At 44.4% G+C, this 18,189-nt stretch overlaps 1 protein-coding gene across 1 annotated transcript in view; it reads right to left on the bottom strand.

Moving 5' to 3' along the window:
• Positions 1-18,189, bottom strand: part of TTC27 (tetratricopeptide repeat domain 27) — a 169,336-nt gene that overhangs the window by 88,508 nt on the left and 62,639 nt on the right. The window contains exon 10 of the mRNA XM_060244359.1: positions 7,242-7,355. Coding sequence (XP_060100342.1) covers positions 7,242-7,355 — 114 coding nt within the window. The remainder of the gene's footprint in view (positions 1-7,241; positions 7,356-18,189) is intronic.

The following is an 18,189-nucleotide window of genomic DNA, read 5'->3' as shown; positions in this document are numbered from 1 at the left end:
ATTGATACAAAGTTCACCGACCGTAGCCAAAGATCGACTGATCAGCGCGGCGGTCAGAAGAGAACTGGCGGGATGTCCGCTCTCGTCCCAGTGGGCATGCGCGGTGGGGCTCCTGAGCATGTGCACTGGGGCGGAGGCGCGGAAATCCGCAGCTTTGAAGTTTACCGATCGTGATCGGCGCTGGCGCCTTCTCCCATCGGTGTGATGCACAGAGACCACGAAGAAGATCCAGTAATGTCCTACAAAGATGGTTTAACAAGAGTATATACAGATTGAAGAATCTCTTATTTTAAAACAAAACAAAACACCCAGTGTGAAACTGACCAACTTTTTGAGGAGCAGTTAACTCACAGACATTCTTTGCTTATTTGGTGGTTTGATTTTATCCAGGATTGGATTAGAAAGGGGCATTAGGAGTCCAACATAGATATGTGAATAACATCAGATTACATAGTCAAGTTGTTAACATTATCTTTAAATGAGCTGCCTGAACTAATTGCCTCTAACACATTACAGAAATCTTTACCAGTTTATTTTATAGCTTTAGGTTATAACTTTCAGTTTTTTAAATGGAATTTGAGGATGTGAGTATCTGAATGGGCTATTTCAAAAGTTTTAGGTCACCTATTATAATTCTATCTAGTTAGCCCACTTCAACCTATTCTTTCCATGCACTCAATACTCCTAACAAATGGTCAAGGTTTTAGTTGACACAGAACCACCCCAAATCGAAGGTGGGGAGAGACTGTGGCCAAATTATAGGCTAGATAGTTCTGAACAACAACCTGTATTTGCTTAGGCCTCTCTGTTTTGTTTTTTCCCATAAGGCACTACAGGAGGCTCTTTAAGTCTGGCAGTGCACCCTGCATTCTGCTCTAAAAAACCTGTTTATGTTTCTGAGTTCCAGTCTTGACATCAAAACATCTAGATATCAGGATCTGGCTCCATGCTCTTGCCCTGACAGGGGAGGTATTTTAATCTAGTGATGCGATTACTCTAGTCAAAGTCTTCTGGTCAGAAAAGGATCTGGGTGTCATCAGGACCACCTGATTTCTTAACTGACAGCTAATCTGAATTCTAAAGGTATTTCACACCAGTGTTTGAGATGCTAATGGTCCCTCTGCCAACACCATGGTTCGATTTTGTCAGAAGCAGCAGAATGCATTTCTAAATAGATAATAAATGCACTGTTTATAAGTCTTGATTTGTCTTTTCTCTTCTGTAAGATGAATACTGAAATTGCTTCTTGCTTGAACATTTGTGCAGTATAGTTTTCTTTCAATAAATCATAAATACTTTGGAACAGGTTTCTCTCTCTCAAATTATGGGGTTCCTGCCAGTTTCAACACCACCCCCGTCAAGCCAGGTGGGTTGGAGTCCTCGGAAAGGGCCCCATACTCCTAAAATTCCCTAACAAAAACACTATATGATTTTTTAAAAATTGTAGTTCAATCCACTCTATTTGACTTCAGCCAGTTCAGTTCATCTTTGAAATGATTCTTCACTTCTGTATTTAATTGGACATGCTTGCTATTCTCAGATGCTTCTTGTACCTGGACACACATATTTTATTTCATTTACAAAAAATTATGTCCTGCCTTTCTGTCCTTACAAAAGCCACCAGGGCAGCTCATAATTTAAAATATACATGATAAAATACATTATAAAACTTTTAAAATAAACCCCTCTCACTAACATACCTCATTAAAATAACATTAAAGCAACCAAAGGGGTCAGACAAATATCCCTCAAGAAACAGGACCAAGAAGGTCCTCTCTCAAGTTGCCACCTGCATAATCCCAGGAAGAAGGACCCCACCAAAGATGACTGTAATGGTCAGGCAGGTTTATAAGGGATTAGGTGGTCCCTAAGGTATGTTGGTCCCAAATCATATAGAGCTTTGATGGTCAAGACAAGCACATTGAATTGCGTCCAGAAACAAATTGGAAGTCAGTGTAGGCAGCCCAAGACTGGAGTGATATGGTGCCTCCAACTCACTCCACTAAACTATTTATTTCAAATATGAACATATGAACATATGAAGATGCCTTATACTGAATCAGACCCTCGGTCCATCAAAGTCAGTATTGTCTTCTCAGACTGGCAGCGGCTCTCCAGGGTCTCAAGCTGAGGCTTTTCACACCTATTTGCCTGGACCCTTTTTTGGAGATGCCAGGGATTGAACCTGGGACCTTCTGCTTCCCAAGCAGATGCTCTACCACTGAGCCACCGTCCCTCCCCAAAATAATTTAAAGCATGGTAATTAAATGTTTCATTTTAAGCGCAATTTGTTCTCTCTCTGAAAATATGCAATCACCACATTAAACAACAGTTAAAGAGTGCAAAAGGATTTAGGCCCATCACAAAAGCTGTTTAACTAGTCAGTTTTTTCCCAGTTGATGTAAAAAATGGAGAACAAAAAAAGTAACATTGTGTCAAACACATTTCAAATTAATCTTTTGAACTGTACACTGGATACTATAATTCATTTTAATTGCCAACACTACTACCCTTTTGAAGAAACCACAAGAAAAAAACAGCTGTAGCCAATTTAAAAAAACACTTACTAGCCTATGTTGCAAATTTTAAGCCACTGGAATTCTCTTCAAGTGATCTACAATAGTTTTTTCATTAGGTAATAGAAGACAGCTAAATCATTCGTCAGTAGGGAAACTCTACATTTCTAATTTTATTACTTTTGAGGATAGAAATGCACTGGCTGAAGTCCAAAGATTCCCATGTGCATATCCAAGTGCTTCCATGTGCTCATTCAGGCTTCCCCAATTCTCTTTTTTGACTGCAAGTCCTCACACTGTTCCAGATGCTACTTTGAGGGTCCCTCTACTTTCAGGAGCAGCCACTGCAGTCAAGAAATGGATGTTCAAGCACAGATCCCAGGGTTACATTTGGGTGGTCAGACATGATCTGCCAACATTTTCCCCAACAGATAACAGAAGCTACTTTGAGGTGAACATCTGGTCACAGACTGCTTGCATAATGTTCTTCACATGGACTAACAGCTACTTATTCATGAGCTTTTCAGAAGTGTCGACTCAGAGAGAGAGGCAAGAGAAAGACCTTTTAGCAATGAATTACTGGGGTGCTTAGTTACCTGAGTCATAAGGTATGGGACAATATTAAACATTCTTTAAGGACAAAGTGTATGACTATGTTGATCCAGATTTCAAAGCTGACTGAAGAAGTGGCAAACAGATTCCCAATTATCTTGGGATAGGTAAGAAACCTGGAGATGTTTTTCGCATTTCAGGAAATGACAACAGCTGGATGCATAGAAGCACACAAATTAACTGTTTGCCACTGTCCTCATGGTTCTAATTTGTACCTTTATTCTCAATATAAAAATAGTCCATAAAGCAACTTTTTCAATTTGTTCACCAATACAAAGATTAAGTTAAATTACAACATAAAAATAAATTACATCAGCAGCCTCAAAAAAATTAAATAAAATTGCACTAATCTTTAGAACAACCAACAGTTATAGCTGCTATAAAAATTAAAATCAAATGCTGCAAAAAACCAGCCCATCAGCTTAGCTTCAGAACTTGCAGCGAGCCTTGGAGATGCACAGGAGAACAAACTCACTTAGCATCATCCTCAAGAAACTGCCAATCCAGTTCTTCAAGCCTTCTGTCCAGCATTCACCCAGGTGGAGCCAGACTTCAAAGACCTCCTGTAGACAAGGCTCTCCACCAAAGTCCCAGAGACAACGCCATCAACCAAGCCAGATGCTTATTTGATCAGCAACCACCAGACATGGAGCAAGGCGATGGCACAGCCCACAGCATCGTGACCTCTCAAGGAGTCTTCCTTAGTCCAAGGGTGGGAGGGGTCACAGCAAAAGGGGGGGAAACAAGTTTACAGCCTTTGCTTAGACGGGGCGGATGCAGAGTCTCTGAGTTGTCCCCTTCAAGACACTAGCACCAATAACTGAGAGACACCTAAGGCAGGAAGGCAGAACCAACTGAGGTAGTGGGGAAGGAACAACAGGTATAAAGAAGCGTTGGGCAACACTGGCCAGGGCGGAAGAGCATAAGACCCAAAGCATACTCATCCCCGGTTTAAATATGCTTGATATTAGATTTTAAAGCATAGGTCCAAACTGGGACTCACTTGTGCAAGGACTAGCTGGGATTCCACCCAATGTGCACCTGTTATCTCCTTCCAATAATACTTCAGAGGCCTTTCTTTCCTTTCTGGCAGCACAGCTAGACAACTTTGCCCCATCTATTACATGTGGCCAGCTTAACACAATATTAGTAAGGAGAGGGTTTGGTTTTTGTTTTGTTTTGGCAGAACTACTAAGTAAAAGATTAAAGTGTGGCTGGCAAGTGTCACCTAGGCCCTGTGTTAACGACTGCTTTCAGGAGGCTGTTGAAATCGCCAACCTGGATAGAATGTACCCAATTATTCACCATCATGGCCATTGTGTTCTGAGACTTCATGCCTCTGTTCCACATTAATGCTGTTCTCTGAGAAGAAGATATATAGAGTCACAATCCAATCCAAACTTCTGATCCAAGTACAAGTGATGAGTACTAAGTATTACACCAGATGCAAGGCTAATTTGCAATGGAAAGGCCATTTTGGACAGCACCTGTAATGAGTGCTTGAGTTTACCAATTCTAGCCCTATAGCATTAGGATCGGCAACAGCAAAATCTTTTTAGCTTTACAAGGAAGACCATAAATATTCCCACTGTACAGAAAGAGAAGTGAAATTCAGAAACTGACAGAGGCAGTACACCTATGTCACTGAATGACCACATTAGCTCTCAAATATTAATACATTTCCAGAAAGACTCCAGCCACAATTCATTATTTTTCTTTCCACTCTTCAGAGATGCAGAAAACAAAACTCCGATATGCTACTTATGAAGACAATAGTTCCTGCCAGTTGCACACTCTTCTGTGCTTTCCCCAAAACACAGAACAGTCTTGGTTGACCTTTCAGTATTACCCAATCAGTTTCTAGCCTTCTTAGCTAATCAATCATTAAAGGCATCTTTCACATGGCATAAAAAGGAACTGTACAGCAGTGAATCAAAACAGCAGTCGCTAACAGTGGAATTATAAAAAGGGGAAATATTGTCGGTATGGCTTTGACTGCATAGGATTCCAGTGCAATACTGTACTGACCAGCAAGGAACGATTTCTGATAAATAACCAACATTCTGAAAACAAGGTGACATTAGGCAATTCAACACCCTGAAAAAAACTGTAAGTTTGGATATCCCTAACATTTCTTACAATGGGACTTCTTCAGTAAAATGGGATGTCTCCTATGGGATATTTTAGGAAACGGGGTATCTCCTGTTCTCAATGGGGCTGCACTCAACCAAAAGAGCAATTTTGTGGCTCAGTCCTTCTGTTGAATAAACAGGTTGCAGCGGTGGCCAGGTATCCCTTTCAGCAGTTTTGGTTAGTGATCTAGTTGATACCCTTTCTGGCCAGGAATGAGCTTGCCACTGCGGTGCATGCCCTGGTAACATCAAGATTAGAGTACTGTAATGTGCGCTACCTATGAAAACTCTCTGGAAGCTACAGCTGATACAGAATGCTGCAGCCAGAGCACTGACTGGAGTGGGTCTTGTTTCATTAAGTTGGCTCCCAATTTGCTTCTGTGCTCAACTCAAAGTGATAGCATTGAAAGACACTGGATAGACAGACATCGGATTTATATTCCACCCTCCACTCCGAATCTCAGAGTGGCCACAATCTCCTTTATCTTTCTCCCCCACAATAGACACCCTGTGAGGTGGGCGAGGCTGAGAGAGCTCACACAGAAGCTGCCCTTTCAAGGACAACTCTGGGAGAACTATGGCTGACCCAAGGCCATTCCAGCAGGTGCAAGTGAAGGAGTGGGGAATCAAGCCCAGTGCTCCCAGATAAGAGTCCATGCACTTAACCACTACACCAAACTGGTTCTCTATTGATCTTTAAAGCCATATGTGGCTTGGGGCCAGCATACCTTAAGGACTGCCTTCTCTCACATGAACCTGCCCATCCAGTCTCATCATCTTTGGAGGCTCTGCTTCAGTCAGCCCTGCCGTCTGAGGCTGGGCAGGTTGCAACCAAAAAAGGGCCTTCTGGGTCATGGTGCCAAAACTTTGGAACCTCCTCCCCAGGGAGCTTCATCTGTCTCCCAGGATTGTTGTCTTCCACCAATGGTTGAATACTTTTTGTTTGTTTGTTTTGGAATACTCCAAATAATTGTTATTGGCCCTCCTCTTTTTTTTGATGTTTTGTGTTTATATATTTTACTGAATTATTTTATATAGTATTTTAAATGCTGCTGAAATTTTTTTATACTTTTACACTTGTCACCTTAGGGATCCTATTTGTATGGAAAGGTGGCATTAAAATGTTTTAAACAGATAAATAAAATGTATAACATTTCCACTACATACAGAGTGTTCATTCACAATCTATTATTGTTGTGTCCTTTTCAAAACAAAATCCAAGCCTTTGAGAGAGATGAAACAACATAACAAGCTTATTTAGCAGTATCTAAAAGACTTCCTAAACCTCACAATCTCACAGAGTGAATGGGACTTACTCCAAAGTAACTGTTTGCTCTCCACTTCTACCCACAGAACTGTTAGGATCCAATCCAAAAACATTTAATGTCATTATCAAGAAAGGCTGGGTGTGGCAGCTGACAAGTCTAACTTCCTGAACACATTTATTTGGAAGTTACACTCCACTGAAATTAATGAAATAACTTACAAAAAGATGGAAGTGCACATATGGAAAAAGCATGAGATATGGAAAAATCTTTCTAAGGACAGAAAGAGATTTTACACATCTGAAATACATAGACATCTGTCACATCCCTTACTCTGAGAATCCATACAATACAGAAGCAGATGGAAATTAAGAGACCTTCTCTCACAGTCCAACAGCCTAGGCTGAGCATCATCTTGAATCTTCTGCAGGGTATTTGTTTTGTATATACTATTTTGATGCTTTCAATTAATGGCTTTAAAACATGGAACCCTAATTTGATCATCAAAAAATCTGGTGTTCACCTATGGAAAAAAATACTACCTTATAATGTCCTTCATTCAAAAATACTTAAAAATATAGTAGTTACTTAAATGTGACAGAACGAAACTGAATCAAATATTTTTAAAGGGAACTAATATTGCAAAAGAAAGAAAACATTTCACAAACAGCACTGACAAAGAAGAGATATTGGATTGTATAACAAAAAACTCTCACCTGAGTTTGCTTCATTGCCCGTTCCACTCGACGAATACTTCCTCTCTCAAGTTTTGTCCGGAGAAGCAGAGCAGAAGTTTGAATTGCCCAGAACTTTGGTTGTGAAAGAAGACACTGAGGGGGACAAAAAGACAAAAAGATGCTGAACTTGTTTATTTCAACCATGTGGGAAAAGGAGATGCTTTTCCCATGAACCTCAGTGCATCTGTGATACATCATGTGAACTTAAATTCACTGATATGATCACTGATTTGGTGGACTCAAAGTTCTGTGCCAATTAGGGGTGTGCAAAATCCCCCAGTATTTTTGGGGTTTGGGTATATTGAACCCAGAAAATATCACTATTTCCTGATATTCCTGAATCCCAATACCAGAATGCTATTTGGAATTGGGAAATATTCCGGATTGCTGAATTTTTTCAGTTCCATATACCCTATGGGGACCATTATAGACAATGGTTCCTATTGGCTATAATGGATAACTGATCTGGGGATATCCGGGGGGGGGGGGAGAGGCACCAAATTTGCAGCATAGCTGCTGGTGCCTCTTCTAAAAGAGAATGGTTTATACCAAGCACACACCCCTAATGCCAGTACAACAAAATCAAACAGCAGCATGCTGACAGTTATTACTTCAATCCTCTGAACTGTAAACTGAGCACAGTTAATGAATAGGGTTTGTTCCTTCCCACTGGAACCTCCTAAGCTTGAGGACTCAAGGAACAGTGCAGGAAATGGCTAAGCTGTAGAGAAAAATAATTTTCCACCTCATGTGAGCTCATACTCATCTATGGAAATACTCATGCATGCGTAAGGTAATCATCATCTATTCTCACCTCCAGATTAAACTCCTACTCTGCATTCCATTCTTAACCCCCCTTTGAGAACAGCTTTGGGAGAAAGGTGGTTCAAATTAATCTAGAAGAAAGGATACGACAACCAACACCTTTCTACAAACTCTGCTTCATTCATGTTACAGGATAAAAAGGGATTTGTTTTGTTAAATAAAACAAACACAAATAATACAAGCAAATAAAAAACCAAATGAATCTCTTTTCACCGATGTGGTGAAAATATTTATATATACGCAAATGTATTATTGTTCTCTACTGACTTAAAAGTTTGCACTCTCAGTCAAAGTCTCAATACAGCCCTCTTCCCACCAAAACTAGAAAAAGCTAAATTTTCATTTACTATTGGAAGCCAAAGTTTCATTCCAAATCAGTCTTTTGAGAAGTACTTACATGCCTAACGGAATGATTCTGTTACTAAAAGTTGTCATTGTTAAGATACTGGTTCACTAGTTCAGTTAGCTGAGAACTTTCTTTCCACAGATTTAAACCAGCATTACACCCACATAAACAGCAACCACACAATTAACATTTCAGATGACAAAGTTGTCAAATAATCCTTGCAATTCCAGCATGACTTTGTGAGCTACCCAATATATAACATACATATATAACACATATATAGACCATAGTTTCTATATAGATGGTGGAGGCACCATCCAGCACCATGCCCATGATTATCCAAGCAGTGGGGGCAGCCCCAGGAACCTGAGCTGCCGCCACCAGTGGAGCTGTGCCACAGGGGCTGGGGTGGGACCAAAGGCATCCTGAACTATTTAGGTACATGTAGGCAGGCCCACAGCTTGGAGGATATTGTCATGAGCCCTGACGAGGAGGAGCTGGAAGGGTTAACAGACCTGGAAGAGTTGCCAGCCAGTTCCTCAGCTGAACAAACAGCAGCTGGCCCATCAATCACTCTCCAGGCACCAGTGTCAGCTGTTGATGATCAATCTCAAGAGTTCAAAGCAGGCTCCAGAAAGAACTTTCAGAGTGAAGACATGAGGCACACCAATGCTTCAGATCTCTCAGCCCTGAGTTCTAGCAGAGTCACTGCCACCCAGGGAGCAGGCTGATTGAGACTCCTATATAGCTCCCACCCAGGACCTGTGGAAGCAACAAGTCTATTCTCTGGCTTGCATCCACGCTCCTTCCTGATCTTGACCTGCTTGATTTCCTTGACATCCTGACCTTTTGGCTTTTGGACAATGACTTCTGATTCTGGTTTGTGATTCTGCATTGCTGACTTAGCTCCTGCTTGACTTCCTGGACTTTGACCTTGGACTGGCTTTGGACTCCTGCCTGCCTGCACCCTGAGAACGTGACAGATTGCTTCCACCCACACACTTGGAGTAAAAGGACAGGTCCTCTTGTGGATCAAAAACTGGCTGAGTAATAGGAAGCAGAGAGTGAGTATAAATGGGCAGTCTTCGCAGTGGAGGACGGTAAGCAGTGGGGTGCCGCAGGGCTCGGTACTGGGTCCCATGCTCTTTAACTTGTTCATAAATGATTTAGAGTTGGGAGTGAGCAGTGAAGTGGCCAAGTTTGCGGATGACACTAAATTGTTCAGGGTGGTGAGAACCAGAGAGGATTGTGAGGAACTCCAAAGGGATCTGTTGAGGCTGGGTGAGTGGGCGTCAACGTGGCAGATGCGGTTCAATGTGGCAAAGTGTAAAGTAATGCACATTGGGGCTAAGAATCCCAGCTACAAATACAAGTTGATGGGGTGTGAACTGGCAGAGACTGATCAAGAGAGAGATCTTGGGGTCATGATAGATAACTCACTGAAAGTGTCAAGACAGTGTGCGTTTGCAATAAAAAAGGCCAATGCCATGCTGGGAATTATTAGGAAGGGAATTGAAAACAAATCAGCCAGTATCATAATGCCCCTGTATAAATCGATGGTGCGGTCTCATTTGGAGTACTGTGTGCAGTTCTGGTCGCCGCACCTCAAAAAGGATATTATAGCTTTAGAGAAGGTGCAGAGAAGGGCAACTAGAATGATTAAAGGGCTGGAGCACTTTCCCTATGAAGAAAGGTTGAAACGCTTGGGACTCTTTAGCTTGGAGAAACGTCGACTGCGGGGTGACATGATAGAGGTTTACAAGATAATGCATGGAATGGAGAAAGTAGAGAAAGAAGTACTTTTCTCCCTTTCTCACAATACAAGAACTCGTGGGCATTCGATGAAATTGCTGAGCAGACAGGTTAAGACGGATAAAAGGAAGTACTTCTTCACCCAAAGGGTGATTAACATGTGGAATTCACTGCCACAGGAGGTGGTGGCGGCCACAAGTATAGCCACCTTCAAGAGGGGTTTAGATAAAAATATGGAGCACAGGTCCATCAGTGGCTATTAGCCACCGTGTATGTGTGTATATAACATTTTTTGCCACTGTGTGACACAGAGTGTTGGACTTGATGGGCCGTTGGCCTGATCCAACATGGCTTCTCTTATGTTCTTATGTTCTTACACTCACTCCACAAGATGGATGAGGAGTCAAGCAGAGGCTCTGGGCAGCTAGCAGCCTTGCTCACTCAGGTACAGCACCAAACTCAAATTGTGGCTCACCTGCAACAGCAGCAGCAAGCCACTGTTGCTGCCCCGCCCAAGTGCCCAGTGCTTCCCCCAGAGAAATTCGCTGGGAAGGTTGAGGAGTTTCGTGCATTCCTGGCGCAGTGCAAACTGTATATTGAACTACATGCCAGAGACTTCCCCAAGACCAAGGTATGCTTCACTGTCAGCCTCTTAAAGGGGCAGGCAGCTAAATGGGCTACCCCCTTGCTTCTAACCCCATCGCCCCTGCTGACTGACTACCAAGACTTTCTGTATCATATGGCGGTAGCTTTTGCTAACCCCCAGCAAGCAGCCACCGCCAATCAGAAGATCTGGACCCTGAAGCAGGGTAGAGATTCGGTTTCCCAGTACTCCACCGAGTTCAAGCTTCTGGCCCAAGACCTGGCCTGGAATGAGGCTACCCTCATGGACCAGTATATGGAGGGGCTGGCCGACAAAGTCCTTGATGAGCTGGCATGAGCAGACCGACCAGCCACGCTGAAGGCCTAATCACGCTGTATCTCTGCATCGATGGCCACCTGGAAAGCCTGTTCCTCGTTCTGGTCATACTCAGCTTGCTGGACGGGTGCTGGCTGTTCTTCTACGCCATGGTCGACTCCGAGGCCACCCACTGCTTCGTCGACGTGGCCTTCGTCAATGTGGCCAAGGAACTCGACTGCTGTTAAGTCGAAGGAACACTTCTCTAGCTTGGCGTAGAGACCATGCTCGTGCAGGCGTTGCAGGACCTCGCGGAAGCAACACCAGATCCCGGTGCAGGACTAAGATATCCTGACCCTGGTTGAAGCCATCGATGAGTGCCTCCTCCGCTCTGATCCAGTGATCCAGGAGACCCACCCGGTCACGCTCCAGATCCAACACCATCATGAGCAAGTACAATTCGATGTTGCTCGCATGCTTCACTTTCCCCTCATTCTGGGACTCTCCTGGCTTGTAAAGCACAACCCCCTCATGGACTGGGCACAGAGAAAGCTGAGCTTCAAGGACCCTTGTCCTCACCAGACCCGGTTGGCCACCCTGGCCGCCGCCGCCCCCCGGCTGCTGGTCCTCTACTCTCCTGGCCTACACAGATTTTGCCGATGTCTTTGAGGAAAAGGGGGCCGACCAGCTCCCCCCACATTGGCCTTATGACTGCGCCATCAATTTGGTACCAGAGGCACTCCTGCCTATGGGGCGACTCTACCCGATGTCCAAACCGGAGCTAGCAGCCCTGCGGGACTTCCTCGCCAAAAACCTGGAACGAGGTTTCAACCGGCCATCCACGTCCCCGCTGTCCTCCCCTATTCTCTTTGTCAAGAAGAAAGGCGGCGAGCTCCGGCCCTGCAATGACTACTGGGCCCTGAACAAAATCACCGTCCGGGACCGCTGCCCTTTGCCACTGATCCCAGAACTACTGGATCGCCTTAAGGAGGCCCAGGTCTATACCAAGCTGGACCTCCAGGGCGCGTACAACTTTGCGTGGATCCACGCATGAATGGAAGATGGCTTTCAGGACCTGCTGTGGCCAGTACGAGTATCTCATGATGCCCTTCGGCCTGACCAACACCCCCGCTGTCTTCCAAAGGCTGATGAACGACATCTTCCGCGACCTGCTCGACCACTTTGTGATCATTTGTTTAGATGACATTTTAATTTATTCCCAAAGCCCCACCCAGCATGCAGGGCACGACCACCAAGTCCTGCAATGCCGGCATGAGCATGGTCTCTACGCCAAGCTAGAGAAGTGTGCCTTTAACTTATCAGCAGTCGAGTTCCTCGGCCACATCGTCTCACCCCATGGGACTCGGATGGACCCGAACAAAGTCAAGGCGGTCCTGACCCGGCAGATGCCACAGAACCGCAAGGACGTACAGTGGTTCCTTGGCTTTTCCAATTATTACCGCCAGTTCATCCCTGCCTATGCTGATGTAACCATGCCTCTGACCCAGCTCCTCCGACCCAAAGAGCCATTTCACTGGACTCCAGAGGCAGACCATGCCTTCACCACCCTGAAAACCTGCTTCACCACAGAGCCGCTCCTGCGCTACCGAAACCTACAGACGCCGTTCACAGTGGAGACCGATGCCTCCAGCATGGCCCTCGGCGCAGTGCTATCCCAGCGGGAGGATCCCTCCCAGCTGCTACAACCCTGGGCATACTACTCACGACAGCTGACGCCCGCAGAGCGCAACTACACCATCTGGGAATGGGAACTCCTGACCATCAAGACTGCCTTCAAGGTTTGGAGGCATCACCTTGAAGGGGCCCGCCACCCCGTCCAGGTCCTGACTGACCACCAGAACCTGGAGCACCCAGGTGCATTTGTCCTCAGTGTACCATCCCCAAATGAATGGGCAGACTGAATGCACCAACACCACACTGGAACAATACCTGCATTGTTACACCAGCTACCAGCAGGATGACCGGGCTGCCATGCTATTCCTGGCCGAGTTTGCCTACAACGCTGTACATGCGTCCACGCAACAGAACCCATTTGCTGCCACCTATGGGTACCACCCTCGCTTCTTCCTGCAGTCCTGCCCCCCACAGCAGTCCCTGCTGCTGATGCGCACCTGCAGGAACTCCGGACTCTCCAGGACTTGCTCCGAGAGCAGCTCCAACAGGCTAAAGAGGCCTACAAGACAGCCACCAACCGAAAGCGACAGGTGGGGCTCCCACTGAAGCCTGAGGACCATGTCTGGCTCTCCACTTGTTGCCTGTGTTGACCTGGCCGGTCTCGCAAGCTGGACACTGGCTTTGCGGGGCCTTTCTTGATCATGGACCAAATCAACCCCGTTGCTTTCCAGCTACAGCTGCCGGCCACCCTCTGCATCCACCCGGTCTTCCACTGGTCCCTCCTTGTTCCTGCTATACCACTAAATCCCACCCGACCGCTGCCTCAAGTGCCGCCGCCTCCTGTCCTGGTCGATGATGAGGAGGAATACAAGGTCCCCCAGCTCCTGGACTCCCGAATCCACCACGTGGACTGGGAAGGCTATGGCCCCAAAGACTGTTCATGGGAACCCACGGACAACCTACATGCCCCTGACCTTGTACAACAGTTCCACACGGCCTACCCTGACTGGCCTGGCCCGTCTGTTGGGGGAGGGGGTCCTGCGGGGGGATAGTGTCATGAGCCCTGATGAGGAGGAGCTGGAAGGGTTAACAGTCAGTTCCTCAGCTGAACAAACAGCAGCTGGCCCATCAATCACTCTCCAGGCACCAGTGTCAGCTGTTGATGATCAATCTCCTCCAAGCTCTCCTCCTCCCATCTCAAGAGTTCGAAGCAGGCTCCGGAAAGAATTTTCAGAGCGAAGACATGAGGCTTTGACCTTGGATTGGCTTTGGACTCCTGCCTGTCTGCACCCTGAGAATGTGACAGATACTTGGGATCCTCACTGCACAGGTACCTGTGGCCTTTGCTATGGATTTTGCAAGTATAACTCTGTCCTTGGGGGGAGGGGGGATTCCTGGTTGGGCAGTTTAGGAAGCCAACTGCTGCCATGTCCCCAATCCTTCCTTCGCTGGCACAGGGGGCTGTCTCAGCACTTCACTGGCAGGAGTCCTTAGCACTGCCATGATGTTGCTCACGTGGCACTGCAGCAACAGGCAGCTCCACTGGCATATCTTAATAATAATAATAATAAAATTTTATTTATACCCCGCCCTCCCTGCCGAAGCAGGCTCAGGGCAGCTTTGGGTTGCAGCAGCGTATTTTATAAATAAACTTATGCATCCACTGACTGGCACCTCGGGTGCATTCAACCCCCCCCCCCCCCCCGATTGCTCTGTGAAGTAATTTATATAATTGTCTTTTTTAAATATGATAGGAAGACAGTATAAAGAGACAGCAAAATGGCTTAACCTTCATGCTGGAATGATAATGCATGTGAATATACAAGGACCAAACTACAAAAAGTTGTGAAGCAGCAGTATGAAGAATGAATTGCAGCAGCAGAGAAGGCAGAAATTTCTGCATTGGGGCAGAAACCAGTACGTCTCAGTCATCCATCAGAAAAGGTAATTCCAGCAGTTCCTTTATCAACTTATTTCAGTGCTTCTCTGTTCTTACAACTTTTTCCCCATTCTGTTACATGGCTGTTTAGCAACCTGGTCACACAGGAGGTGGTGGAGGGCAAGCAGCACGGCTGGATCTAGGAGTGGGGAAGAAATCTCTGCGCAGACCAGATGAACCTCTGAGCCCAGCTGTCCCACCTGGTCGCAGAGCCTTGCCTGGCTCCTTTTCCCCCTTTCCAGGAGTCAGGCAGACACCGGAACCTCTGGCAGCCAGGAGGAGGCATCGGGATTACTCAACTTGCCGGGCTGCTGCTGCGGTGCGCATGCAAGGAGGATGCTTAGAGACAGGGGTAGCAGTGCGACTGCGCAGTGAGAGCGTGCGAGAGTGAGCATGTGGTGCCTGCCGCCTTCCTCTCTTACCATGTGCTACTTGCTTCCTTCCTACTCCTTCAGGCAGGCTTCATACTCTGCTTCCTCCCCTGACGTGCATGACCCCCAGGGCAGTACCCAACCGGTAAGCAGGGATGGTGCCTGTGCAATTCAAGGGTGGGTGAGAGCAAGTGAGCCAGCATCAAAGGGGACTCAGAGCCTCAGGGTCTTGCTGTGCGCTGCTTCAGCATTGCTTCCCAGGAGCTCCTCTTCGCCCGACTTGCCTCCCTTGTGGCTCCTGCTTCACTCTCAACACCAAGATGTTCTCACAGCAACTTTGCTGTACAGAGGAGAGTATATCCAACCTGAGGAGTGGATGCTTCAGCTGAGCAAACAACTCAAGGGTGAAGGAGGCAGTGGCTCCTTCTTGCCCAGCTCAGGACACACTTGTATGGCAATTTGTTCAAGTTTCTTTCCCAGCATGGCTCTACAGATCCTAGAATTCCCATTAAGTGCAAGAACTCTGTGTGTGCGAGTGCGGGGGAGCTGCACTCTGGGCATTCCGAAACCATGCCTGCCCCCACCCAGTCCATGGCAAAATTGTCTTCCATGAAACTGGACCTGGTGCCAAAAAGGCTGGGGACCACTGCTCTATAAGACAACTATTTAACTACTAATTTCTTCCTTCTCTGCTACTGCAAATTTATAGCTGCCTTTATTGGTCTGCAGACTCTTTGGTCTTTCCCCCCAACTCTTTAGCATACTTCTGTTGTCATAAACCCTCTAGCCTTTTGCCATTATCCATCATGATCACACCCAAGTAATATTTTGCCTGATGCCTTAAAAATTCTAAACAGAACAATCTGATCATCTGTCTTTAATAACATGTTTTTGGTTCTATGTGTTCAATCAAACACAGTCCCTCTACATCTTAAATCGAAGCATCAAACACTGGAGAATTAATATAGTAAGTAATGACATTCCAAGCACTACACACATACAAATAGCAAGATCTTTACATGTGCTTAACCCACAAGGAAAAGGATGATATAAGAAAATAGTCTTATGTATCTGTTATATAACAGGAGCTGAAAAAATTGATCCTGATATTATACTTTCCTTTTCTATAGCATACTTTCCTTCATTACTAAGCCAGTTCAATAGGCGAAAGGAATAAACTTAGAGCTCAGCAGTCATAAATTATACTCTCTTCAGTTTTCTCATTTACATTTAGGTCATTTTTATTCTCATTTCATACATAACAATGCATTAGTGTTAAGCAGCTGGGAGGGTGGAGCATGAAAACCATCAACACAGTGCCGATTGATCAGTAAATTAATTTACTGAGACAGTTTACAGTGTTATATGGCACTGCAGCTGCATGGGAATTTCAGAGATTTTCTGTTAGCCAGGCAAAGAGAATGAAGAAAACAAGAGATATTTTGGATTCTCATGGTATATTCAAAAATGGTGGATTGATACCAAGTTTCCATTAGTCTAAGACACCATGTTTATTATCCAAGTGAGTAATTACAACTCCTGAACTGCTGCCCCAAGAAACAGACCAGTTTTTCAAGAAAGGCTTCATAAAGCATCTTTCAGTTTGAAAGTGGTTCCTCCAGTCAAAACATTCTGAGAACATGCCATAGATATATCAGGGATACCATTTCCTAATGTTTTATGATCATATCTTTATCTATGGAAACTTTTTCCATTACCTTAGTTTTTTCCAGGCAGCAAGACACAACCTGCCATGTGCTACTCCATCTCCAAGATGAAAAATTCTTTCATGAAATGCTTCCTTCAATAAAATGGCTGAGACTTGATTTAGATATGTTGCAAGCAAATTGAATGTAGCAAGTACTAACTGCATGTAACTACTTTTAATAATGTATATTAATAAGACTCTTAAGAACTTCATCTTTTTCCTTAGTGTCAATTTTGCCATTTTAAAGAAGTATACAACTTGCATTATTCAGCTTTAGATTTCATAGGTCCTCTAAAACAGTGGCATGCACTCACAAAAAAATCTGAAAGTAACCAGTCTATAACAGTTACCATAAATCTATCTTTTAACCAATTCTGTAGGGCCTGCAAAACTGTCCTCTTCCAGCTAGCTTTTTAAGACGGAACCCCTGATAACATCAATAACACCGAGCCATCATACACAATTTGATTATATTATAATGTTATATTGTTTTATTGGTTTTACTGTTTAAATTATTAATTATATTATATATTGTTTTATTGTATCATGGTTTTACTATGTCTTGTTAGCCGCCCTGAGCCTGCCTTGGCGGGGAGGGCGGGATATAAATAAAAGTTTATTATTATTATTATTATTAATTCATCCTCATAGTTGCTTTGCTGCTGCCTCTTCCTCTTGGCTCTCTGATTAGTTTTTAAAAATATATGTAAGCAGACAGTCATCTTCTTTGATCCCTCTACCAGCTAACTCTTAATTAATTAGAAATCATCAGTTTGCAAGCCAAGAGGCCTCTGATTCTAGCTCCAAGTAGGATCTTCCAAGAATCTATGGCCACTTCTATGATTTGGCAATTTTCTATCTATCTAATATTTTAAAATACCAATCAACCATTGTTCAACATGCACATATCCTTCCCTTGTTCATTTTTCTTCGATAAGGTTTCCTATCCTACCCCAAAGACATGAAAGTTGTTCACAATCAAATACATCTAGAAGTTATTTCTTTCTATAAGATGAATTCTAGGATTGTGCAATTAAAGCAGCTTTTTAATTTAACAGGTGTTTAAAGAACACTTCCAGAGGGAGGCTCAAAGTTCTTAACCACAACTGATGCTACCCATCTTGCCTTATGTTATAAAAGCAAGACGCCTTATGTTATAAAAGCAAAGAAAAATTAAACATTGGGACCAAGAATTAAGGGCATCCTTATTTTTGAGGGTAGGAAAAGTAGCTAAGAATAAATAGTACCTAAGGATGTATAGTAGCTTTTGGTGTTATTTTTGTTTGCTTGTTTATTGACTCTCACTTTACACAGCCTTCAGGATATCACAAAGGCTTGTTGACCAGTAGTATTGTTTGAACTTTAAGAAGTTTGCTGTATCTAGTCTCCCAAAGAGCAAATATTTTGGATACTCACTGTGATCAGTTGGCTAAGATACTTTGTGAACAAAAGC

This window comes from Heteronotia binoei, chromosome 1, assembly GCF_032191835.1.
Source record: "Heteronotia binoei isolate CCM8104 ecotype False Entrance Well chromosome 1, APGP_CSIRO_Hbin_v1, whole genome shotgun sequence".
Taxonomy (NCBI): Eukaryota; Metazoa; Chordata; class Lepidosauria; order Squamata; family Gekkonidae; genus Heteronotia; species Heteronotia binoei.
Note: the sequence above shows the minus strand (reverse complement) of the source record. Positions and strands in the feature narration are given on the sequence as shown.